This window comes from Hyperolius riggenbachi, chromosome 6 (genome assembly GCF_040937935.1).
Source record: "Hyperolius riggenbachi isolate aHypRig1 chromosome 6, aHypRig1.pri, whole genome shotgun sequence".
NCBI lineage: Eukaryota > Metazoa > Chordata > Amphibia > Anura > Hyperoliidae > Hyperolius > Hyperolius riggenbachi.
In genome coordinates, this window is record NC_090651.1 from 151,433,923 (window position 1) to 151,460,056 (window position 26,134).

At 42.2% G+C, this 26,134-nt stretch overlaps 1 protein-coding gene across 3 annotated transcripts in view; it reads left to right on the forward strand.

Annotated features, from left to right (window-relative positions):
• CAMSAP2 (calmodulin regulated spectrin associated protein family member 2) overlaps positions 1-26,134 on the forward strand; it is a 184,211-nt gene that overhangs the window by 125,386 nt on the left and 32,691 nt on the right. For all 3 annotated transcript variants that reach the window (XM_068240085.1, XM_068240087.1, XM_068240088.1), the window contains 4 exons: positions 1,970-2,111; positions 11,453-11,592; positions 18,541-18,631; positions 23,930-24,002. In XM_068240085.1, the coding sequence (XP_068096186.1) occupies positions 1,970-2,111; positions 11,453-11,592; positions 18,541-18,631; positions 23,930-24,002 (446 nt within the window). The remainder of the gene's footprint in view (positions 1-1,969; positions 2,112-11,452; positions 11,593-18,540; positions 18,632-23,929; positions 24,003-26,134) is intronic.

Below are 26,134 nucleotides of genomic sequence, written 5' to 3' on the forward strand. Positions count from 1 at the left end.
TCATGGAGTACTGCAGGAGGCTGAAGGAGGTGAGTTCACCGCTTGTTAGCTCTTGGCAGGAGCAGTGCAGAATTGGCCATCACATTAGGTCACGTCTTAGCACTGCCACACTCAGATATGGCATAATGTGTGTTTTTTCTGCCAGGTAACTGCACAGCATGTCTAATACTGACACGTGTGGTGTTACAACGCCATTTAGCTATTAAATTGCAGCTAAAAGGCACTTGGTGGGTGGCAAATGAGAGGTTGGACTATTCAACAAGCATGCAGTTCAGCTGTTAGAGTGAAAAAAGTTTAAAGGACCTCTGTTGTGAAAATCTTACCATTCAAAATACATGTAAACCTATAGAAATAAGAAGTACGTTTCTTTCAGAGTAAAATGAGCCATAAATTACTTTTCTCCTATGTTGCTGTCACTTACAGTAAGTAGTAGAAATCTGGCATTACCAACAGATTTTGGACTAGCTCATCTTCTCATGGGGGTTCTCAGTGTCATGCTGAGAATCCCCCATGAAGAGATGGCCTAGCCCAAAACCTGTCGGTAATGTCAAATATCTACTACCTGATGTAAGTGACCGCAACATAGGAGAAGATAAATGTCCCATTTTACTCTGGGAGAAATGTACTTCTTATTTGTATGTGTTTTAAATTTTAAGATTTTTACGACAGTTCCTCTTTAAGTATCCAGGAAAGGTTCCAAAAAAACATTGAACTGTTCTGAAGTGGCCTTTATGAAACCTATAATGCTGGGTAATAATACACGGGTAGTTTCTGAGCTGATTAGATGGTTAGATAGATAATTTCCGACATGTCCGATGACCGTTCGATCGTTTTTTCCGCTCGATTTGTCATTGAAGTGAATTGAAAAAAAGATTAAAAAAACGAAAAAATATGAGAGAATCGAGTGGCAAAAGGATCGGGTGCAGAATCGAGCGCCAGACATCTGTGGCTCTCTTAGATTCTGAAACCATGGTAGCAGTTTGATTAGGATAAGTGGGCAAAACTAATGGTTGACAGGAAACTTTTGTGTGCAATGTCTACCTATAAAGTTAGTGCAACAAATTTTAGGGTAAGGGTGCCATTATTGTTGGCCATGAAGCATGCCACATTATTTTTCCACTTTTAAGCAATTTGGTAGACAATTGGGTATTATTCTTTTTTTCATTGGGGGTACTAAAGAATTTATCCACATCATAAGAATGTTGGATCTGGTCCACCTCAGATGAAGTGTGGGATGTGAGGAAGATGTTATATATGGATGCTCCTTGTTGTATTAAAACATACCCATGCTGATTGTAAAACCTTATTGAGATCTTGTGATCTCCAGATATCACAGTATATACTGTAGATCTCCATGTACTGGCCTCGTAGCTCAGAGATTGTTAAACTTGCCACACATCAAAGAATACATTTTTTTTCATACTTAGAAAAATCTCTTGAAATTAGAAGTTGTGTTTGATGTTTCATTTCATACCAGATCTTGACTTTTATTTTGATCACAACATTATAATATTTAAATGTAATGTATCTGTCTTTGCTAACTTGATTTAAAATAATCACCTTAGAAGATGATATATATGATAAAAACATAATAATTAACATGCAAAAAAAAGAAATTAACACCGTTTCAAGAAAGCAAATGAAACAAATATCTATAAACACGTTTTTACTTCATTGAAGCAGTTAGAGCAAAACATATGGGAAACTTCACAGTATTGCTTTGTGGTTGGTATATGTATGGTATGGGTTACTTTACAGTGTTCCTAGTTGTGCTGCACAGTTTCCTGTGTTTTTCTTCAGTAACCGCAAAGACAAATTATTCTAATTTTAGTCTTTAGCTCTCTCTTGCGGTTAGTAGTTGTCTGTATCCTTGGATTAATCTGATTAGTGGTGACAGTCTATGCATGAAATAAATGTTTCTCCTGAGTTTTCTTAACTCCCTAATGTGTTGTCCTTTTTGTGTTTGCAGGCAAGATACCGGAAGGAACAGAACCTGTACAAGCAGCTACCATGTATTCCACTTATGGAAAACCTTCTAAAGGATGGAACTGATGGTTGTGCAATTTCTGCTCTCATCCATTTTTACTGCCCAGATGTGATCCGATTAGAAGGTACTTAGGCTGATAACTTAAAAAAAAAAATCACCAATATCTACAAAACACTATAAATGGCAACATTTCACTAGCGATCATTACACAGAAGACTGCGGAGTGTGTGGCGAAAATCAATACAAAACAATTATTTTTGAACAGAAAATGTACGATAAATGATCGTAAAGTTGTGTTTTACGATCACATCTGAAAAGTGAAAGTGACCTAATTTACATATTTATGGGAACAATCTATAAATACCTTCCGATTACAATCATAAATATTTACAATTGTAAACATGGAAAGATCACATTTGATGAAAAAAAATGTACCGTTAACGGGCACTTTAAAACTGACCATGCACTATACAGTCTTGACTGTACAATCTAAACACTTTCATGTAGTATAAGAGCTTTCCTAAACCATTTTTGTTCAAAGTATTCTAAACCTGATGCCTCTTATTCCAATGAAATGTGGTAAGATTGCACAAACAAAATTGTATGGCGTGTAGCCAACTTCACAGAAGTGGGAGGCACTGGCGTAACAATATGGGAAGCAGCCCCTGCCCCCGCGGGGGGGGGGGGGGGGCGCTCAGGGCTATTTAGGGGGGGGCAGTAGGGGTCGCAGCATGAGAGGAGAGCTTTTCACATCAGCGGGGAGGGGGGACAGCCCCCCTCCCTCACCTCGGTCTCTCCCCTCTGTGCGCTCCCCTCCTGCATCTATCTAAGTGGCAGCAACGGCAGCTATAATTACCTCCATTTTCCACGGAGGTCTCCAATCTGCAAGGGCTTCACATTTTGGGGGGCTGGAGGGGTCGCAGCATGAGGGGAGAACTTTGCACATCAAGCGGGGAGGGGTACAGCCCCCCCCTCACCTCAGGCTCTCCCCTCTGCACGCTCCACTCCTGCATCTATCTAAGTGGCAGCAGCGGCAGATATAAATACCTCCATCCACCACCGAAGGTCTCCGATCTGCAAGGGCTTCACATTAACAGGAAGTAATGTGAAGCCCTTGCAGATCGGAGACCTCCGGTGGTGGATGGAGAAATTTATATCTGCCGCTGCTGCCACTTAGATAGATGCAGGAGGGGAGCGCACAGAGGGGAGAGCCTGAGGTGAGGGAGGGGGGGGTCTGTCCCCCGTCCCTGCTTGATGTGCAAAGCTCTCCCCTCATGCTGCGACCCCTCCAGCCCCTCCAAAACAGCGGGCCGCGGGGGGCGCGCAAATTCTTGCAGGGGGGTCGGGGACTTCTAGTTATGCCCCTGGTGGGAGAAAAGGATGGAGAAAGTGCTGCTTCAAAATGTAAGGCTGGGTGCACACATAACCTAACATGAAAGGCTGCATTTTATGTGGCGTTTCATTTTATGTTGTGTGCGTTTTTTGTGCATTTTTGCTGCATTTGCATTTTTCAAGCGTTTTGCATGCGTTTTAATGCGTTTGCGGTTCGCATACACAAAACGCATGTATGTTTTGTATGCGTTTTTCATGCATATCTATATTTCCATTTATTTAAATCACTAGGAAGACAACAGGAAGCAGAAATACATCACAAAACAATTTTTGGGGTAAAAAAACACATATAAAAACGCATGGAAAAACATACCCTTGCGTTCCCATTGACTTTCATTATGTGCGTTTTTGTACATTATGCAACAAAACCTTTGTTTTCAAAAACACACGCATACAAAATGCATATGAGTTTTTTTTTATATATTTTTCCTGCGGCCCATAGACTTCCATTAGCGGCAAAAACGCAGCGGTTTCCTCAGCACTAGTGTTTCTGCTATGTGTACACCTAGCCAGAGGGGTATTTCCTGGGCTTCCTTGCAGAAAGTGGTGATTGAGAATGATTAACCCCGCTGAAAAAATGGTTTCCGTCACACATAATTATCTGTATATTTGTTTTGCACAAGCCCATCAGGCATGGTCGGAAAATTCCGCGGAATTATTAATTCCGTGATTCCGGTCGGAATTAATAATTCCGATTTTGTTAGTCGAAACGGAATTTCTCAAACGGAATTCCGCGGAAATTTATAATTCCGACGGAATTTTCCGGAATCACATCAAAATATTCTCTCTCTCTCTCTCTCTCTCTCTCTCTCTCTCTCTCTCTCTCTCCCCTCCTCCTCCTCCTCCTCCTCCTCCTCCTCCTCCTCCTCCTAAGGATCGGTACTTTTTGAAAAGCATGCTTATATACCATAGCTGGGATTTGAACCCAGGATGCAGTGTGTAGTAGCTAGTAGATATCTGTCTTAACCTCTAGACCATGAACCACACTTCATGGTAAAGCTATCCTAGCATAAACCATACTACCATTATGATCAATTCAATAGAAAAAGGATAGCTTTACCATGTAGTGTGGTTCATGGTCTAGAGGTTAAGACAGATACCTACTAGCTACTACACACTGTGTCCTGGGTTCAAATCCCAGCTATGGTATATAAGCATGCTTTTCAAAAAGTACCAATCCTTAATAATACTACTTTTTCTATTGCATTGATCATAATGGTAGTATGGTTTATGCTAGGATAGCTTTACCATGTAGTGTGGTTCATGGTCTAGAGGTTAAGACAGATACCTACTACACACTGCATCCTGGGTTCAAATCCCAGCTATGGTATATAAGCTGTTTTGAAAATCTGCAATTCCCTACTGGATGGATGGATGGATGGATGGAGGAGAGAGAGAGATTTTTAAAATTTTCTGACGGAATTCCGTTTATCTCGGAATTCCGCGGAATGGCTTAGGAATTCCCTCGGAATGAAACGGTAGCGGAATTTCGGTAGTGGCGGTATGCGGAATTACCACGGAATCGGAAATTGGCTATTTTGACCATGCCTGAAGCCCATTGAAAATCCAAGGTTTCTGCTTGGGGTTGATGTTGGAGGATTGAGTCTCCCATTGACTTTTTGTATCTCTTGGGCAAAGGACGCGGTTATTCTACAAGTTTAATTAACTAATAGAAATGGATTTCAGTTTACATCAGTGGAGTGTTGCAACGAGGACTCATTTAAGCCAAATTTCATGTAAATTAAGCAATGTTTATTGTGTGTTATAAATAGTTTGAATTATTAAAACAAAATGGCTGTTCAGGCAGATTGTCGTCTACCAATTGAACCTGACAACCTCCACACCTGAAATAATGCTGTCAGATTAGCAGTTGTATTTAAATAATAGTTGTACTTTTCAGTATTTCCATACAAAAAAACTTTTAGAATGTCTCCGGATCACAAATTAATTTGACCTCTGTAAGGCCCTAATTACTGAAGCAGATTAATTTGGCGCCAGCTGCAGAGCACCTGGGCGGCGCTATAGCATTAAAGCTCCCCTCATGCAAGGGTAATTTGGGGTTCTGCCGTCATTCCGCTCACCCTGTGCCCAACCCATCAGGTGTACATGTACGTACGCCTAAAGACATTGTCTTACCACGGCGGACAAATCGGTTTGAGCACTGCAATGATTTTGTATGGGCCAATTTACACATACAGTGGGATGCGAAAGTTTGGGCAACCTTGTTAATTATCATGATTTTCCTGTATAAATCGTTGGCTGTTACAATAAAAAATGTCAGTTAAATATATCATATAGTAGACACACAGTGATATTTGAGAAGAGAAATGAAGTTTATTGGATTTACAAAAAGTGCGCAATAATTGTTTAAATAAATTAGGCAGGTCATTTTATTGATTCTAAAACCTTTAGAACTAATTATTTGAACTCAAATTGGCTTGGTAAGCACAGTGACCCCTGACCTACATACACAGGTGAATCCATTTATGAGAAAGAATATTTAAGGGGTTCAATTGTAAGTTTCCCTCCTCTTTTTTAATTTTCTCTGAAGAGTAGCAACATGGAGGTCTCAAAACAACTCTCAAACGACCTGAAGACAAAGATTGTTCACCATCATGGTTTAGGGGAAGGATACAGAAAGCTGTCTCAGAGATTCCAGCTGTCAGTTTCTACAGTTAGGAACATATTGAGGAAATGGAAGACAACAGGCTCAGTTCAACTTAAGGCTCAAAGTGGCAGACCAAGCAAAATCTCGGATAAACAGAAGCGACGAATGGTGAGAACAGTCAGAGTCAACCCACAGACCAGCACCAAAGACCTACAACATAATCTTGTTGCAGATGGAGTCACTGTGCATCGTTCAACCATTCCGCACATTTTACACAAGGAGATGCTGTATGCGAGAGTGATGCAGAGGAAGCCTTTTCTCTGCCCACAGCACAAACAGCCGCTTGAGGTATGCTAAAGCACATTTGGACAAGTCCGCTTCATTTTGGAATAAGGTGCTGTGGACTGATGAAACTAAAATTGAGGTATTTGGGCATAAATAGGGGTGTTATGCATGGAGGAAAAACACAGCATTCTAAGAAAAACGCCTGCTACCTACAGTAAAATATGGTGGTGGTTCCATCATGCTGTGAGGCTGTGTTGCCAGTGCAGGGACTGGGAATCTTGTCAAAGTTGAGGGACGCATGGATTCCACTCAGTATCAGCAGATTCTGGAGACCAATGTCCAGGAATCCGTAACAAAGCTGATTCCTGGACAACGTACAATGTTCTGGATTGGCCATCTCAGTCCCCAGACCTGAATATAATTGAAAATCTGTGGTGTGAGTTAAAGAGAGCTGTCCATACTCTGAAGCTATCAAACCTGAATGAACTAGAGATGTTTTGTAAAAAGGAATGGTCCAAAATACATTCAAACAGAATCGAGACTCTCAATGGATCCTACAGGAAGCGTTTAGAGGCTGTAATTTCTGCAAGAGGAGGATCTACTAAATATTGATTTGATTTCTTTTTTGTGGTGCCCAAATTTATGCGTAATTTTGTTTAAACAGTTATTGCACACTTTCTGTAAATCAAATAAACTTCATTTCACTTCTCAAATATGTGCGTGTCTCCTTTATGATATATTTAACTGCCATTTTTATGTTGCCCAAACTTTCGCACCTCACTGTATCTATTTTTGATGTGCTTGTTCTGCAGTGGAACATTCCAGGCCACATGAGTTTTCTGGACAAGGAATTTCATTGCAACTCTTCAAGTTGCCATTTCTCAAATGAATGGCATGCATCCACTGCAGACCATGGATCGGTACATTACATCTGTAATGCAGATACAGTACTGACCCCAGCCCAGTTTGAACCATGCCTAAACCAGCCATTTTTCTAGAATGGCTTTCTGATAGGTAAAGGCTGATCCACACTGGCTGCATTTGCATTTCTATAAAGCATCCTCATTGACTTGAATTAAAATTGCAGCAAAATTGTGGCAAAAACCTCACAATTTTGAAGAATTGCTGACGATTTTGTGACGATTTTGCAATATTTTTTTTAAAACTTGGCTTTTTTGCTGCGATTTTCATTTAAGTGATTGAGGATGCATGTTTAACAACGTAAATGCAGCAAGTGTGAATCAGCCCCAAATAGTACTCCATAAGGCCAAGTTGATGTGAATGTTTTAGGCAGGAATTTTTAAAGTGTCTTGCGATTAGACAACCCCTAAGTGTGATTTTGTTTTCTATTATGCTTTTATGTGGTGCAAACATTATGCACAATGGTACAAAGAGTACAATGAAGAATGCATGTCACTAACTGCTGTCCTTCAGTGGCATTCATAATCAAATCCCTACCATAGTTCTATTCTAGGGAAAATTCTGACTGAATCCTCCCTCACAGTGTAAATAGGCAGCACAGTGGCTTAGTGGTTAGTGCTCTCGCCTTGCAGCGCTGGGTTTGAATCCCAGACGGTCCTCGGTCGAATCCCAGACGGATCAACATATGCAAGGAATTTGTATGTTCTCCCAGTGTCTGGGTGGGTTTCCTCCCGGCACTCCGATTTCCTCCCACATTCCAAAAACGTACTGATAAGTGAATTGGCTTCCACCTAAAAATTTACCCTAGACTACAATACAAACACTACACGATACAATACTTATATAGACATATGACTATGGTAGGGATTAGATTACTACAGTTAGTGAGGGACAGTGACAAGACTATATACTATGTACAGCGCTGCGGAAGATGTCGGCGCTATATAAATACTAAATAAGAATAGATTTTTTTTTCCATAGATTTCAGCATGAAATCTATTAAAAATCTATGGACCCTCAGCGTTGCACTGTTTGATGCAGTACAACGCTATGGACCTTTAATCTGCCGTTATGATCAATCAATTTGAACAATTTTATCTAAAAAATTATCTAATGATCAATTGGATTGGCATGTTGGGGCTTCGATTTCTACCATTTTCAATCAAATGATAGAATCGGTTGTTTATCAGTGGGAAAAATTGATAATTTCATGGCCACCTTATTCCTTCCTTAAAAATTTCAGGTGCAAAGACATTGTCAGTGCTCCACAGTACATTCTCTATACCAGTGCTGTCCAACTTCGCGGACATGGAGGGCCATTTTTTTCCAGACCACATGGTGGAAGGCCAATCTGATTGGCAGCAGATTTCCCCACAAAATGCAATCAGATTGGCAGAAGATGTCCCTACAAAATGCAATCAGATTGGCAGCATATTTGTTAAGAATTGCATGGAGATTGTGTGCTGCACATGGAGCAACGCACAAACCCGCAACAAGGCAGAAATGTCACTGATTAGGAAAGAACTGAAAAACCAGGAGTAAGAATAATGGAGATTAATTAGTAATAAAACCAAAGTAAATGCTGTGCATTTAACTCATGCACAGCAACAATGAACAATATCTAGCAGGCAAATGTATTCAATAGGCATACATGCACAACCACAATGATCAAGTATGAACAGACAATGTCTTGCAGGAAAATGTATTCAATAGCGTACACATAATTCAGGGTATATACAAGTGCTTCCCTGCATAAGGTGATTTATGCAGAGCAAACCCAGGTTGGAATCTGCTGCCAATCCGATTGCATTTTGTGTTGAAATCTGTTGCCAATCTGATTGCATTTTGTGGGGAAATCTGCTGCCAATCTGATTGCATTTTGTGGGGAAATCTGCTGCCAATCAGATTGGCCCTCCACCATGTGGTCTGGAAAAAAATGGCCCTCCATGTCCGGAATCTAATGAATATATACAATATATATACAAGAGATATATACAACATGAAATGCAGGACACACAAGAGCAGAAAAGCGGAAGGTCAACAAGCATAAGTCATAACCAGGAGATCAAACAATACCAGTAATTGCTTAGGCAAAGAATCATCAATAATACTATCACAAGGTCATACATGGGAGGGCTACAGAGCATAGGGAGACAGGATAACTACGAACTTCCCCATGAACAAGGAACTCAGAACAGGATTGCCAGAGCGAGGAACAATGAGCTAGCAACAGATGAATGTTCAGGTGTGTCTTAAATACCATGCTGGGAGATCATGTGACAGTCCAGACCTCCTCTTAGCAACAGTCTGTGGAGAAATACCATTCCTGGAGGAGTGAGCCCTCTGCTGGTGGGCAGAGAGAAGTTCATGCTGCCAAATCCTTGAGGAGAACGGTGACATCTGCTGGTGAAACAAAGGTAGTTCATTCATGACGTCACCAGCAGATGCAGATTTTGACAATTTTCCCACAAAATGCAATCAGATTGGCAGCATATTTCCCCACAAAATGCAATCAGATTGGGAGCAGATTCCCCAAAAAATACAATCAGCTTGGCAGCAGATTCCCCACAAAATGCTATTAGATTGGCAGCAGTTCCCACAGAATTCATTCAGATTGGCAGCAGATTCCCACAGAATGCATTTCCCATCAAAAAACAACATTTGGCAGCATATGTGCCCAGGAACCTGTAAATATCAATATAATCAACTTACCTGGCAGATGACTCCTCCAGCGCTGATCTCCTCATATTCGCAGCAGCTCCGGCGGCTAAATCTCCCGCCTCACGCTGAGCCGGTCTGTAGTGAGTTCCGGGTTATGGAGTTGGAGTGCGTATCACGCCGCATCATCTCAGCACTACAGCCAGCCCAGCATGGGCTAAGATCGCTCTGCTGCCGCTCTGCCTTCTGGGACCTCAGAGAGAGCCAGCGGCTGGTAGGCTGCAGCAAGAGGTCTGACAGGCCGGATGCGGCCTGCGGGCCGCCAGTTGGACACCGCTGCTCTATAGGAACTCTGCTGCTAAATGGTTGTAATTTAGCTCACTCTGGTTGGCTTGGGACAAGGGTCTCCGGAAGGCATGTGCTATCCACTTGTTTGTGCTGCCCCTAGTTGTAACATTCGATTAGATCGATTAAATCAAACATATTCGACCAGGAATCGATTGATCGTGTGATTGATTTTGGCTAGTTTGCAATGCAAATCGATCACACGATCGATCGAATCCCGAATCGGACATGTCTGATTTATTCAATCTAATCGAATTCGATCCAATCGAATTTGATTGATCGTGCCTGGAATTGAATGGTGTAGAGGGGGCTTTATGTATTAAAAAGGCCAGTAATAACGGTGACTAAAATTAGGATAAAATTAGCCAAAGGAGGAAGTTGATGTTATGGACAAGGCATGAGGTGACTTCATTGTGGGGGTATGGAAGGAATTTACTAGTGGGAAGTGGAATGAAGTTTCTGGATATCAATAATTCTTGTGTACAGGTAACAGAGAAAAAAAGTGCTCACTGAACACTCCACCGCACACAAACATAAATGCTTAATACAAAAACCCAACCCACCATGTTAACACAAAGGGAAAAAATGGTACATAGCTGACCATACCTTCCAGAAAATGGTCTGGATTTAGCTGTTACTAGTGAGGAAGTGGGCATGGCTCAGGTGGGCTACACATAGTTGTGAGTAGTGGGGAAGATGGGTGGGGTACTAATGTCAGCATTTGTAGTGGGCAGAACCTGGCCAGTAGAGAGATGGTAGGGCATGCTTGCAGAAAGTCTGGTTTCTTCCCTTTGCTAGTTCTTGTTTGAGCTCTCCCTGGCAAGCTGCCCAGCAGTATGCATGTGCTAAAAGCACAGCAGCCTTCAGTGAACTGGATAAAATTGTCCTCTGCCTTGTCTGCCCTCGACTTTGTGTCTGAGGTTAACTTCTTCTCTGCCTAGGCATAGCCCCACAATTACTAGCTTAGTGGCAAGCCTAAGTGTCCTTGTTGTGATAGATGATTTCAGTAACCAGTGACATAGCTAGCAACTAAAATAACTATGTTTTTATTGTTTACCTCACTTGATTTAAAGCTTTTTTTTTTTTATTTTTATTTTTGGAAAGCTGTTTTGTATTTCCAGTAACAAAATACTGTAAATCCAAATGGCAGATACGCCATGCCTGTGTCATCTCTGAATCTACGCTGTTGAGATTTATGGACAATCTGTACTTTGGTGGCCAGTACGATTTATCCAGTTATGTTTCTCTTTGTTTAGATATCTGCTTCAAAGAATCAATGTCGCTGGCTGACAGTCTCTACAACCTCCAGCTGATTCAGGAATTCTGCCAAGAGTATTTGAATGGATGCTGTCATTTTAGTTTGGAAGACATGTTATACGCATCATCTTCCATTAAGGTTAGCATTTACTATGCTTTGCCAGCTCTTCAAAGAGGAACTCTAGAGAAATGGGTGGTGTTGGGTGAAACCGTTGCCCAGATTTTGTTGTCATTTAGGAGATTTCTTTGCCTCTTGGAAAGATTCCCCAATTTTTCTGTCACATTTGCCACTGGAACAGAAAGTGAAACGAACTTGGGATAAATCTGATGAAGCTCTTGCTTCTTCTACAGCTGTATGATGGAGATATCCTACCTTTAGAAAGATTTGTTTATCTTCCTGTCATGTTTCTGACACATTAAGTGAAAGAAAATACTCCTGTGGGTACACCGACAGCAGAGAAAACCTTACAGAGGTTCTAAACCTCCCTCACCTGATCCAAAGTAGGTACAATGGTTTGCAAAAGTATTCGGCCCCCTTGAAGTTTTCCACATTTTGTCATATTACTGCCACAAACATGAATCAATTCTATTGTAATTCCACGTGAAAGACCAATACAAAGTGGTGTACACGTGAGAAGTGGAACGAAAATCATACATGATTCCAAACATTTAAAATAAAAAATAACTGCAAAGTGGGGTGTGCGTAATTATTCAGCCCTCTGAGTCAATACTTTGTAGAACCACCTTTTGCTGCAATTACAGCTGCTAGTCTTTTAGGGTATGTGTCTACCAGCTTTGCACATCTAGAGACTGAAATCCTTGCCCATTCTTCTTTGCAAAACTGCTCCTGCTCAGTCAGATTAGATGGACAGCGTTTGTAAACAGCAGTTTTCAGATCTTGCCACAGATTCTTGATTGGATTTAGATCTGGACCTTGACCGGGCCATTTTAACACATGGATATGTTTTGTTTTAAACCATTCCATTATTGCCCTGGCTTTATATTTAGGGTCGTTGTCCTGCTGGAAGGTGAACTTCCGGTTTTCTTCCAGGATTGCCCTGTATTTGGTTCCATCTATCTTCCCATCAACTCTGACCAGCTTCCCTGTCCCTGCTGAAGAGAAGCACCACCAGAGCATGATGCTGCCACCACCATATTTGAAAAGATCCATTTTGGTCCAGGGCTAAGGAGTCGGTACAAAAATCTTCCGACTCCTCAGTTTCTGAAACCACGACTCCGACTCCGGGTACCCAAAATTGCTCAGACTCCGACTCCTTAGTCTAATACTTAACAGGGCTGTGGATTTTGTACAAAAATCATGAGACCCCGACTCCGACTCCACAGCCCTGTTTTGGTCTCATCTGACCAGAGCACCTTCTTCCACATGTTTGCTCTGTCCCCCACATATAGATCTCTGCAGCTCGTCCAGAGTCACCATGGGCCTCTTGACTGCATTTCTGATCAACGCTCTCCTTGTTTGGCCTGTGAATTTAGGTGGATGGCCTTGTCTTGGTAGGTTTACAGTTGTGCCATACTCCTTCCATTTCTGAATGATCCCTTGAACAGTGCTCCATGGGATGTTCAAGGCTTTGGAAATCTTTATGATGCCTAAGCCTGCTTTAAATGTCTCAACTGACCTGTCTGGTGTGTTCTTTGGACTTCATGGTGTTGTTGCTCCCAATATTCTCTTAGGCAACCTCTGAGTCTGTCACAGAGCAGCTGTATTTGTACTGATATTAGATTACACACAGGTGCACTCTATTTAGTCATTAGCACTCATCAGGCAATGTCTATGGGCAACTGACTGCACTCAGACTAAAGGGGGCTGAATAATTACGCACACCCCACTTTGCAGTTATTGATTTGTAAAAAATGTTTGGAATCATGTATGATTTTCGTTCCACTTCTCACAAGTACACCACGTTGTATTGGTCTTTCACGTGGAATTCCAACAACATTGATTCATGTTTGTGGCAGTAATATGACAAAATGTAGAAAACTTCAAGGGGCCCGAATACTTTTGCAAACCACTATATACAGTTCTGTTCAAAATTATTCTTGCTGTAATAAATACTGTAAAGGTTTTTATTGAATTTAGTGTACATTTGTAATTGTGTTCAGAATGAAATCGTACAAGGACTTTTTAAAGAACCAAATGCAGCTAAAATGACATCAATTGTTTTTGTAATACAGTATTAAATGGGTTTTTGTGATTTCTTCATTGACACAATTATTCAACCCCTTAAAGAGAATCTGAAGTAAGTATAAAACTCGGTTCTTCTCTTATATTCAGCAGGGGCATGTGTGCCCCAGCTAAACCGCCGCTATTGCGCTGCACAACGGGGGTCCCTTACCCCCCAAATCTCCTCCGTCCTCGCCGGGGAACTCTTCCGCATAGAGGCAGGGCTAACCGCCGCAGCCCTGCCTCACGCGCGTCTGTCAGCGCGTATCTCTGCCTCTGCCCCGCCCCTCTCAGTCTTCCTTCGCTGAGAGGGGCGGGGGAGAGGCGGCGATGCGCCGCTGATAGACGCGCTGTGAGGCAGGGCTACAGCCGTTAGCCCTGCCTCTAGGAGCCGCAAAATCTACGACCTAGTTGGTTGTAGATTTTGCAGGGGGGAATTGGGGGGTAAGGGACCCCCGTTCAGCCGCGGGATAGCGGCGTTTTAGCTGGGGCACACATGCCCCTGCTGAATATAAGAGAAGAAGCGAGTTTTTTACTCGCTTCAGTGTCTCTTTAAAGACTGCCACTCTTAAAGGGGAACTTCAGCCTAAACAAACATACTGTTATTAAGTTATATTAGTTATGTTAATTAGAATAGATAGGTAATATAATTTTTTACCCACCCTGTTTTAAAAGAACAGGCAAATGTTTGTGATTCATGGGGGCTGCCATCTTTGTCATGGGGGCAGCCATCTTTTTGGTTGAAAGGAGGTGACAAGGAGCAGGAGACACAGTTCCAACAGTCCTGTGTCCTGATCACCCCTCCCAGCTGCACACACTAGGCTTCAAATGTCAAATTCAAAATGTAAAAAAAAAAATTGCACCAAAACAGCAGAACGAGAACATCATCATCAGAAATCCCATCATGCTTTGCACAGCATAAGAGGAAAACTGCCCGGGCAGTTTTCTTCTGTGCAGCTAAAAATGAGGCGTGTATAAGAGAAACAAAGTTCTGATGCTGTGAAACTGTTAAAGAAACACCAAGCCTTTTCAGTGCTGCCGAGTCGATTTTTAGTCCGGAGGTTCACTTTAAGAACAGAGGTTCATTCAAGTCTTTTCGATCCGGTATTGAAAACACCTGTGGATGTTAACGAGCAGCAATCAAGCATAATAAGCACCAATTAGGCAGATTTAAAATGACTGTGATACTCAGCTTCTCCTACACATTTACTGGTGTGTTTACAAACATGGTGAAGTCAAGAGAATAGTCCAGGAAGACAAGAGAAGAGGTGATTTCTCTTCACAGGGCAATGGTTATAAGAAGGGCAATGGCTATAAGAAGATTGCAAAGATGTTAAACACACCAAGAGACACCATAGGAAGCATCATTCGCAAATTCAAGGCAAAGGGCACTATTGAAACGCTACCTGGTCGTGGCAGAAAGAAGATGCTGACTTTAACTGCTGTGCGCTACCTGAAGCGCAAAGTGGAGAAAAGTTCCCGTATGACTGCTGAGGAACTAAAAAAAGATTTGTCAGATGCGGGTACTGAAGTTTCAGCTCAGACAATAAGGCGCACACACTGCGTAATGAAGGCCTCCATGCCAGAACTCCCAGGTGCACCCCCTTGCTGTTTCCAAAGAATAATAAGAGTCGACTGCAGTATGCCAAAAGTCATGTGGACAAACCACAAAAGTTTTGGGATAGTGTTCTGTGGACTGATGAAACTAAATTAGAACTGTTTGGGCCCAGGGATCAACGCTATGTTTGGAGGAGGAAGAACAAGGCCTATGAAGAAAAAAACACCTTGCCTACTGTGAAGCATGGCGGGGGGTCAATCATGCTTTGGGGCTGTTTTGCTTATGCAAGTACAGGGAAGCTTCAGCGTGTGCAAGGTACCATGAATTCTCTTCAGTACCAGGAGATATTGGATGAAAATGTGATGCAATCCGTCACAAACCTGAGGCTTGGGAGACGTTGGACCTTTCAACAGGACAATGATCCCAAGCATACCTCCAAGTCCACTAGAGCAGTGTTTCTCAACATTTTATTGGTATGTACCCCTTTTAAAACCCCAAACTCATCAAGTACCCCCTAGCATAGTAAACATTATTACAAGTACCCCTTGACAAATATATCTTTGATCCGTAGAACATAATTAGTTCTAAACAATTTCCAAGCATTTACTATTACTTTTAATTAGCTAAAATACTCATTTGGTGATACGATTTATCACTTTCTAAGACTTTACACTTTCTTATTCTTGGTTAAGTATATCCAGCCCAAGTACCCCCTGGAACCCTCAGAAGTACCACCTGGGGTACATGTACCACACGTTGAGAACCTAGGCACTAGAGCATGGTTGCAGATTAAAGGTTTGGAACATTTTGGAGTGGCCATCGCAGTCACCAGACTTAAATCCGATTGAGAACCTCTGGTGGGACTTAAAGAAAATCTGTAACGAAAAAACGTCCCCAGGGGGTTACTCACCTCGGGTGGGGGAAGCCTCCGGATCCTATTGAAGCTTCCCCCATCCTCCTTGGTCCCACAGTGGCGGCGAAAAACCTCCCAGAGCGGCAGCGATGTAAATATTTACCTCCGTGGTTCCAGCGCAGGCGCAGTATCCGCTCTTCCCACTGAAATAGGCGGAAATAGCCGATCTCCGTCTGGCCGCTCTACTGCGCAGAAGAGCCGAAACAGCGCCCCCGCTGGAGCCTGGAAAGGTAAATATTGAACAGTCTGTCGGATCTGTCGGGCCGGCTTTGAAGGGCTGCAGCGAAACCCCTGTGGGACAGAGGAGGATGGGGGAAGCCTCATTAGGATCCTGAGGCTTCCCCCTCCCGAGGTGAGTACCCCCCAGGGGACGTTTTTCTCTTTATAGTGTCTCTTTAAAGGCGCAAGCCTAAGAATGTGACTGAACTGGAGGCTTTTGCCAATGAACAATGGGCTAAGATACCCATAGATTGCTGCAAGACACTTGTGTCAAGCTATGCTTCAAGTTTAAAAGCTGTTATAACTGGAAAAGGATATTGTACTAAGTACTAAGAATGAATGTCACTTGGGGGTTGAATAAAACTGATAATGATGTGAGCACAGAACATATATTTGTGGTTAATTCATTATAAATGTTATGTTATATTTGTCTGACTTACAAGTGCCTCTTTGATTTAACTGCAAACAAGATGACTGAAATGATCAAAATCAATGTCAAACTGGCCAAAACACTCAATTTCAGTGGGAGTTGAATAATTTTGAACACAACTGAATACTACTTTATAGTATTTTGTTTGGAAATCAGCTTCATACTCTTATGATTTTTTTTAAGGCACCACTAATTAGAATTGTGGTACCTAGGCAGAATTGGTACCCTGTCTGCACATGTAATGGACCTTTTGTTGAGCCCGGCAATAAAACAGATGCTTACCTCAGTAGAGAGAAGTCTCTGGATAGTCCAGAAGCTTCCAATGTCTTCCTATGCCCCTCTGTTTACAACCCTTTTTACAATATTCAATATTAATTGCGAATATCGCTCATGACAGCCCTCCCCTCCGTGTATGAGCACTGCCTCACTGCACAGGCTGTATTTTGCTTGCAGAGCCGCACTCATGCATGGAGGGGAGTGTGGTCATGAGCAATATTCGCCAATAGAATCGAATAATGTAAAAAGGGTCCACTTATGCACAGCTTTTTACACTCAAAGAGCGGCTCCATGCTCCTGTGCACTTCAAGAGGGTTATCAGAATTGTGCATAAACAAAGCCTGCAAACCCCAGTGAACTGAAGCAGTGTTGTAAAGGAAGCGTGGGCAAAAATCCCTCTGCTATATTAGGGATAAAATTAGGGATATGGAGGTTGTCTTATATTTATTTCATTTTGATAAATACACATTGCCTGGCTGTCCTGTTGATCCTCTGCCTCTAACACTTTTAGGGCCATTTTACGCTTACCGCTTTGCGTTGTGGTACTGTCTTCTACTGCAGCTTGTCGCAATGGCCAGTCAATGGAACATGACACACTGCCTGTGATGTGATGGAAGTGCTTCGGGTAAAGCAGAAGCTGCAGTGCGTTACCGTGCAACTTCCGCAATAATCCCAGAACTGCCATGTTAATTTCTATTCTGAGTGTAAAAGGTTCCTTAGTAATAGACCTTGCACTGCATTTGCCGCATGCTTGTTTCAGGTGTGTGATTCAGACAGTACTGATGCATTAAAGATCAGCAGGATGCTAGGCAACTGGTTTGAAAGGAAATAAATATGGCATCATCCATATCCCTCTCCGGTCAGTTATCCTTAAAATAATTTTAGAACCTGCTAAGGACCCTGTGATTTTTTTTTTTATTACAGTACTAGGCCTAAGGCCAGTTTACAAATGGGCGCTAGGCTCTGGCCTCGACTCCCGCACTGGCTCACCTCGAAAAGGTGGCGCACGGTGCGCGAACGTGCGCGTACACACACCCACCCTCCCTTGCCCCGTCCTCTTTTTTTATTTTTTTTTTTCAATCACTAGAGCGCTGCATCATGTCCCCAGCTCTGTGCCCCTGTTGCCCTAGCAACCACAGGGACGCACACAGAGCTGCTAGAGCCGGCTGAACTGCACGCACAGACGCGGATGGTTTTCAGCACAGACAAAGGGACATGGGACGCGGAAATCAGGGATATTGTTATATAGGATGTCCTAATATATAAACCGTACATAAAGAGTGATGATTTGTGCATGGATTGCAGTTTTTTTCCTCCGCTTTTAAAAAATTGTTTTTTGTGCCTGATTTGTAATAGAGAGAGGTTTTTTTTTCACCGAGAAATTAGACTTAGAGTGCAGAAGAGAAATTCCACTGCAAAGTAGATAAAAGAATCTCCATAAATAAAACCTATGTAATTTCTCAATTATATTTCATATTCATAAAATATATCTATGTTTTGCTTTGACAGGCCAATTACTTGGTGTTCATGGCTGAGCTTTTCTGGTGGTTTGAAGTGGTAAAGCCTTCATTTGTACAGCCCAGAGTGCTCAATCAGCAAGGTAATGTTCCTGAGCCATAGTATTGCATCGGTTGCTTTTTATTTCCTTTACAGAAATGCTTGTTATTGGACAGATTCATGTTGTTTTGCATTTTTTTTTTTTGCATGTGTCTTTATTCTACAAAGCAGTGCATAATAGCTGGATTATACAGTTCATTGATTGAAATATTTGATATTTTGCCCTTTTGTGGACATAAGAAACACTGCAGTGTAAATCGTGCTTCTGTCAAGATCGACAATCGCTTTCTTTGAGGGAAAAAGTCCTCTACAGCAGAGTTCCCCAGTGCTGTACTCAAGGCCCACCAACAGTGCGTGTTTTGCAGAAAACAACAAATAGTGTCTCACCAGAGCTTATTAACTACCTCTGTGGATTTCTACAAAACCTGCACTGTTGGTGGGCCCTGAGGACAGGGCTGGGGAACACTGCAACAGGGTATCTATTCACATTGATGACTGCTGCTGATATTATTAGTACTACTAGTGTTGTTGAAATTGCAATTGATTTGTATAGTTTTATCCAGGGCTGTGGAGTTGGAGTCTGAGTCGAGGAGTCGGAGTCGGGGCAATTTTGGGCACCCGGAGTCGGAGTTGGAGTCAGAGTCGTGGTTTCAGAAACTGATGCGTCGGAGTCGCATGATTTTTGTACAAAATCCACAGCCCTGTTAAGTATTAGACTAAGGAGTCAGGGTCTGAGCAATTTTGGGTACCCGGAGTTGGAGTCGTGGTTTCAGAAACTGAGGAGTCGGAGTTGGAGTCGGAAGATTTTTGTACCGACTCCACAGCCCTGGTTTTATCATCTGATTTGGAATAAAATGTTGCAGACATTACATGCATTTCATATGAACAAACGGAGATACAAATAAGACTCTGTAATACAGCAACTACCTGTAGAAACTACCTGTAAAATGTACATATAGATGAAATCGACAGGTGTGCGCAGCCATGTAACAAAATTCTACTTGTTGAATGGATTTACAATTTAAAGGGATCCTGAAGAGAAAAGATATGGAGGCTGACATACTGGTATTTATTACCTTTTAAACAATACCAGTTGTCTGGTGATCCTGCTGATCTCTTTGGCTGCAGTAATGGCTGAATAACACACGTGAAACAAGCATGCAGCTGAAAGGGCCAGACTTGGGTCAGAATATTCAATCTGCATGCTTGTTCAGGGTCTTTGGCTAGAAGTATTAGAGGCAGTGGATCAGCAGGACTGGCAGGCAATTTGCATTGGGTAAAAACAAATAAAAATGGCAGTCTCCATATACCTCTCACTTCAGATTCCTTTTAGGTAAAGTATTAGCTGTTTAAAGTGGAAAACTATTACAATGACAATGCAGACATAAAGCAGCCACAAATATATTCAGTTTTATAGACCGCTTTACATAATAAAGTTCTAATCCATAAAATAAATTGTACACTTAGCTGGAATACAGGCACTGGACCAAAATGGTGGGTGCAAATTATCTACAGTATGTAGAACAAAACTTCCAAAGGGAACAGAAGTATGTCCATATCTTATGGATATAGGTATCTTATGATAGTTTTTGGGCCACACTATCAGGGTTCTAGACTTTGCAAATGATGGGACAACTGTGAATTGCCAATATTACGTAAGAAGTGCCATATTTGCCAATATGACAGCTTGCCAAATTTAAGTTGCATAGTTACATAGTTATTTGGGTTGAATAAAAGACATACATCCATCGAGTTCAACCAGAGAACAAAGTACAACACCAGCCTGCTCCCTCACATATCCCTGTTGATCCAAAGGAAGGCGAAAAACCCTTACAAGGCATGGTCCAATTAGCCCCAAAAGGGAAAAAATTCCTTCCCGACTCCAGATGGCAATCAGATAAAATCCCTGGATCAACATCACTGGGCATTACCTAGTAATTATAGCCATGTATGTCTTTCAACGCAAGGAAACCATTAAATGCAGGTATAGAATTTGCCATAACTACTTCCTGTGGCAATGCATTCAACAGCTTAATTTCTCTTACTGTAAAGAACCCTTTCCTAAATAAATGGCTAAAACGTTTTTCCTCCATGCACAGATCATGTCTTCTAGTCCTTTGAGAAGGCCTAGGGACGAAAAGCTCATCCGCCAAGCTTTTATATTGCTCTCTGATGTATTTATACATGTTAATTAGATCCCCTCTAAGGCGTCTTTTTTCTAGACTAAATAAACCCAGTTTATCTAACCTTTCTTGGTAAATGAGACCTTTCATCCCATGTATCAATTTTGTTGCTCGTCTCTGCACCTGCTCTAAAACTGCAATATCTTTCCTGTAATGTGGTGCCCAGAACTGAATTCCATATTCCAGAAGTGGCCTTACTAGAGAGTTAAACAGGGACAATATTATGGGGCATCTCGAGTTTTTATTTCCCTTTTAATGCATCCCAAAATTGTATTAGCTTTAGCTGCAGCGGCTTGGCATTGAGTACGATTATTTAACTTGTTGTCGATGAGTACTCCTAAGTCCTTCTCCAAGTTTGATGTCCCCAACTCTATCCCATTTATTTTATATGGTGCTAGACCATTTGCACGACCAAAATGCATGACTTTACATTTTTCAACATTGAATTTCATCTGCCATTTATGTGCCCATATAGCCATCCTATCCAGATCCTGTTGCAGTATGTCCCTATCTTCCTGAGAGTTGATGATTCTGCACAATTTTGTATCATCTGCAAAAATAGCAAGTTAACAAACATACGCTGGTAACATGCTACGTACTCGGGCAATGTAAAATGTGTTAGCAAATAACTTGTCTCTAACAGTGTGCTTCTTACTCTCAACATTTACATTCTACATTCCAGTATAAGTATGCATTGCCTTCTTGCATTGGCTAAGATGCATACACTGTGATCCGCATTGATATCACTGGCCAGAAATGCTGCGGGATGCTGTGTTCTCCCCATCTTCCCCGTTGCATGACTAAAGGAAGAAAAAAAGATTCCCCAATCAAGAAATGTCATGTACCCAGCTAGTCATTGCTGCATGTGCTCAGTAGCATTGCTGTATCATGCCTAACATGGCTGATCACCAAGGTTGTCATAGCCTCATTCCACCAGTAGTTTTCACAGCAGACACACCTGGGCTCGTGTGATGTGCTCGAGTGAACTCTGAATTGGTTTTTGGCTTAAGATGCGCACAATTATAAATGGTTGTTTGCTAGCACATTTTACATTCCCTGATTACTTCGTATGTAACTACATGTATGTTTATTTGCTTAAATGTGTTGGGCTGTAATATCATCTGGTGTCGGGAAATAGGGTTTTGGCGCATTTAGCAATTCGTTTTTAACACAGACTGCTCACAGTTGTTACCTCACTTTTATTGTCCTTGACAAAACAGACCCTGTGTGGCTCTGAAACTGTTGTTGGATGCACCATGAACATGTTTCATTGCACCAGGGGTGAATAAGGCACTTTGGATTCTAAATGTACAGTGTGTTGATCTTTAGTTCTATCTAAAAGACTGCAGATCACCTTACAGCACTGGAATCACTAAAATCCATATACTGTACGTTGAAAAATGAGGTAATCAGGTTTGCAGTGGACACACAGCAGTAAATTCCACATTGGAACCGTATACTCGCATGTAAGCCGACCCCCCAACTTGTATCTGAAAAACCAGGGAAAAATGATTGACCCCCATATAAGCCGGGGGTAGGAAATGTTGGATTGGTGCAGGCCGCGTGATCCCCCCCAGTGTGTCCCAGTATAGCTAGTATAGTGCCCAGTATGGGTAGGTAGTGCCTCAGTATAGCTAGTAAAGTGCCAAGTATAGCTAGTATAGTGCCCAGTATGGGTAGGTAGTGCCCCAGTATAGCTAGTATAGTGCCCAGTATAGCTAGTATAGTGCCCCAGTATAGCTAGTAAAGTGCACAGTATAGCTAGTATAGTGCCCAGTATAGCTAATATAGTGCCCAGTATTGGTAGGTAGTGCCCCAGTAGAGCTAGTAAAGTGCACAATATAGCTAGTGTAGTGCCCAGTATAGCCAGTAAAGTGCCCATCATAGCAAGTATAGTGCCCCAGTATTGCTAGTATAGTGCCCCAGTATTGGTAGGTAGTGCCCCAGTATTGGTAGGTAGTGCCCCAGTAGAGCTAGTAAAGTGCACAGTATAGCCAGTAAAGTGCCCAGTATAGCCAGTATAGTGCCCAGTATAGCCAGTATAGTGCCCCCCGCGGCCGCCGCTGCTATTACCTGTTCAGCCAGCGGCCGCTTCCTCTAATTCAGGTTCCCCTCTCCATCATGCGTATAAGTGTATCACAGCAGCGCGCCCGGCTGTGACGAGGCAGGAGAGAGCGGTTCCCCTGGTAACGGCGATACACATCGCCGCGGACCACCACCACCAACCACACAAGACTCGCATACAAGTTGACCCCCCCCCAACTTTTGGCCCCCTTTTTGGGGGTCAAAAATTCGACTTGTATGCGAGTATATACGGTAGCTACCACTCATGTCCTACAGCTGTGGAGTCCTGAGTTTGTAACCTAACAGACATGCCACCTGTGGGGAGTTTGTGTGTTTCTTTCAGTTTCATCCAGATACTCTGGGTTAATTCTACACCCCCAAAATGATTGTGGAAGCTTAAATTACATCTAGTCATGTTGGGGTGCTTGGGTATGTGTGGCTGTTTTTATGAAGGTTAGATTGTGGTCCCCTTTTCTCCCCTGTTCTGTAAAGGTTGTCATGTGCTATATGATATGTCTGACAGATTATAGAAGTTAGATTTGACAAATAAATGAATTTGACCAAAAATAAGTTTCTCTTGATCAGTGTTGCAAATGTTTGTACTGCTACAATGAAGCGGTGTTAGGTGAAAGACCAGAGAAGCAATTTGTTACCAAGGAGTTATTGATGGTTATCCTGATCTACTAGTGTATTGCCAGTTTAAGATGTATCCAGAAATGGACTACATTCCATTTTCATTTCAGTAACTTTTGTGTTTAAAATGAATCAGGATTCATTATAAAGTTTAGCAAAGGTGACTTGCACTCACATTTGAGATTTACTATCTGCCTTGCACCATTCTGCCTACCAATCCTTGATGTTGGTCATTTAGTCTGATGGATAGTCTAGCAAGTTTGTAACCATTGAAATGTTAATCTTCAAGCTTGTTCTGGGTTTAGGACTTGCTTGGCAGCAGAGCTATGGGATGAGCTAGGGAGCTAATGTCTATTAATAAAGAAAATAAGATGCACCAACTTTATAACAGGCTGGATTTGCATTAGTTAGTTTTGCATAAAGTTAGCCTTTAGTAATGTTTCCTGTTTTCATTCTGTTAGATTCATTAAAGAAGTATTCAAAATCATCGCACTTTAACAGGAGGCATACACTGGGAAGTTCCTCAAATACCAGGTATGTGGGACTTGTATTTATACTAGCTTACAGTCTTGGTTATTAATAGTTCTGTACAAAACAGAGAAGACCACAAGGATATAAAACTGTGGATGCGATCATGAATAAACCGGAAGAGGAAATTACAAATAAAATGTGATCAAAGATGAGCTTTACTAGGACCTCGCTGTGTAAATAAATGCTCCCGTTAGATCAGGTCTCCTCTTCCTCTCAGGAGCTACTTGCTCTGTGCTGCCACCCTCTGGCTCCAGATGACATGACATGCATCGGAAGGCAGGCATGCAGCAGAGCGAGTGTCTCCTGGAGGAAGAGAAGACCAGAAGTGATGAGAAGTGATGCACAGCTCTGCTTTGCTTTACAAAAGGGGGGTAGTGTGGGCCCCCATAGGCCTCAAGGTTCTTGGGAGGGCTGTCTGTTGCTGGAGGCCCCATAATTGTAGTTGGTTTCGTAGAATAGTCTTTACACTATTTTGTATATTCTGAGGGTGTCATAACTGAGACTGCTTAATAGGGATGGTCAATGAGATGCAAATACAGTAATTCCAAGTTAATGCAGAATAATGCAACTTTTAATACAAATGTATGCAGCTTGAACATGGACCAATTGAATGAAGCCGAGGCTCGATCCTCATACTGCTAGACCTTTCTGCAGCCTTTGACACAGTTGACCATGACATCTTGATAAACAGGCTACAGGAATACTGCGGCATTGATGGCATAGTACTTCAGTGGTTCCAATCCTTCTTGAGTAGCAGAACCCACAAAGTGTCTATGGGGCCCTTCCTGTCCACCCCTGTAACACTTAAGTATGGAGTGCCCCAGGGCTCAATCCTCTCTCCCCTGCTTTTCACGATTTACATGCTACCGTTGGGAAAACTAATCCAAAAACATGGCCTGACATACCACTGCTATGCAGACGACACCCAACTATATCTTTCCTTCAAGCCTGGTGTGACAGACCGAACTCTAACTATAAACGCCTGCTTACGTGAACTACAGCAATGGATGAATGACAACTGGCTGAAACTAAATGCAGACAAAACTGAAGTCCTTCTGATTGGAGGGCAGAGCATGATAACAAAACAACTTAACTTGCAGTCTTCACCACTGGGAATAGGAGGCACGGATCTACGCAGCTCTGATCATGTGCGTAGCCTGGGAGTTCTAATTGATGGGGATTTAAACTTCAGAACTCAAATCTCTGCTGTGGTGAAATCATCCTATTTTCACCTGAAGAACATTGCAAAAATCAAGCACCTCATACCCCCAGAAGATCTGCCAACCTTAGTCCACGCCTTCATCACATCCCGACTGGACTACTGCAATGCTCTCTACACTGGCCTTCCAAAAAAGGTCTTGTACCGCCTACAGCTGATACAGAATACTGCTGCCAGACTGCTAACCAACCAACCCCGTCACTGCCACATAACGCCAGTCCTGCATTCCCTTCACTGGCTACCTATAGAATGGAGGGTCCTATTCAAGATCGGCCTACTGACATTTAAATCCCTGAATAATCTAGGCCCTGGATACATGAAAGATATGTTACAGCTGCGTAGCAATCCCTGCATTCTCAGATCCACAGGTTCTAATAATCTAGTCATACCCAGAGTCCACTTGGAAACTTTTGGTCCCAGAGCCTTCTGTCATGCTGCCCCTACGTTTTGGAACTCCTTACCTCAACAGATCAGGACAGCCCCATCCCTGGACGTGTTTAAATCCAGACTGAAAACCCACCTGTTCAGTCTGGCATTTGCAGAAATATAACTTTTGTTGTGTGAATACTTCATCCTACTAGTTACTGAATCTGAGAGAGCCTAAGCGCTTTGAGTCCTATGGGAGAAAAGCGCTATAGAAATGTTATTGTATTGTATTATTGTATAATTGGTCAGTTTTTGATTGGGAAACCAGAAAACTTTGAGGCTTGATGAAGAAGGAAAAAACATGATGGTATTGCAAGTGAGGCTTGTGACACAAGAACATAAATGTTCTCACCAGTACCAGTTATCACCAGTAGAAAACGATCATGATTATTAGGCTACAATCATTACTTATATAATAAAAGTGTATAAAAAAATTAAAACTGTCCAATGTCATAGATAGTTACAAACCAATGTTTGACACATGGTGTAC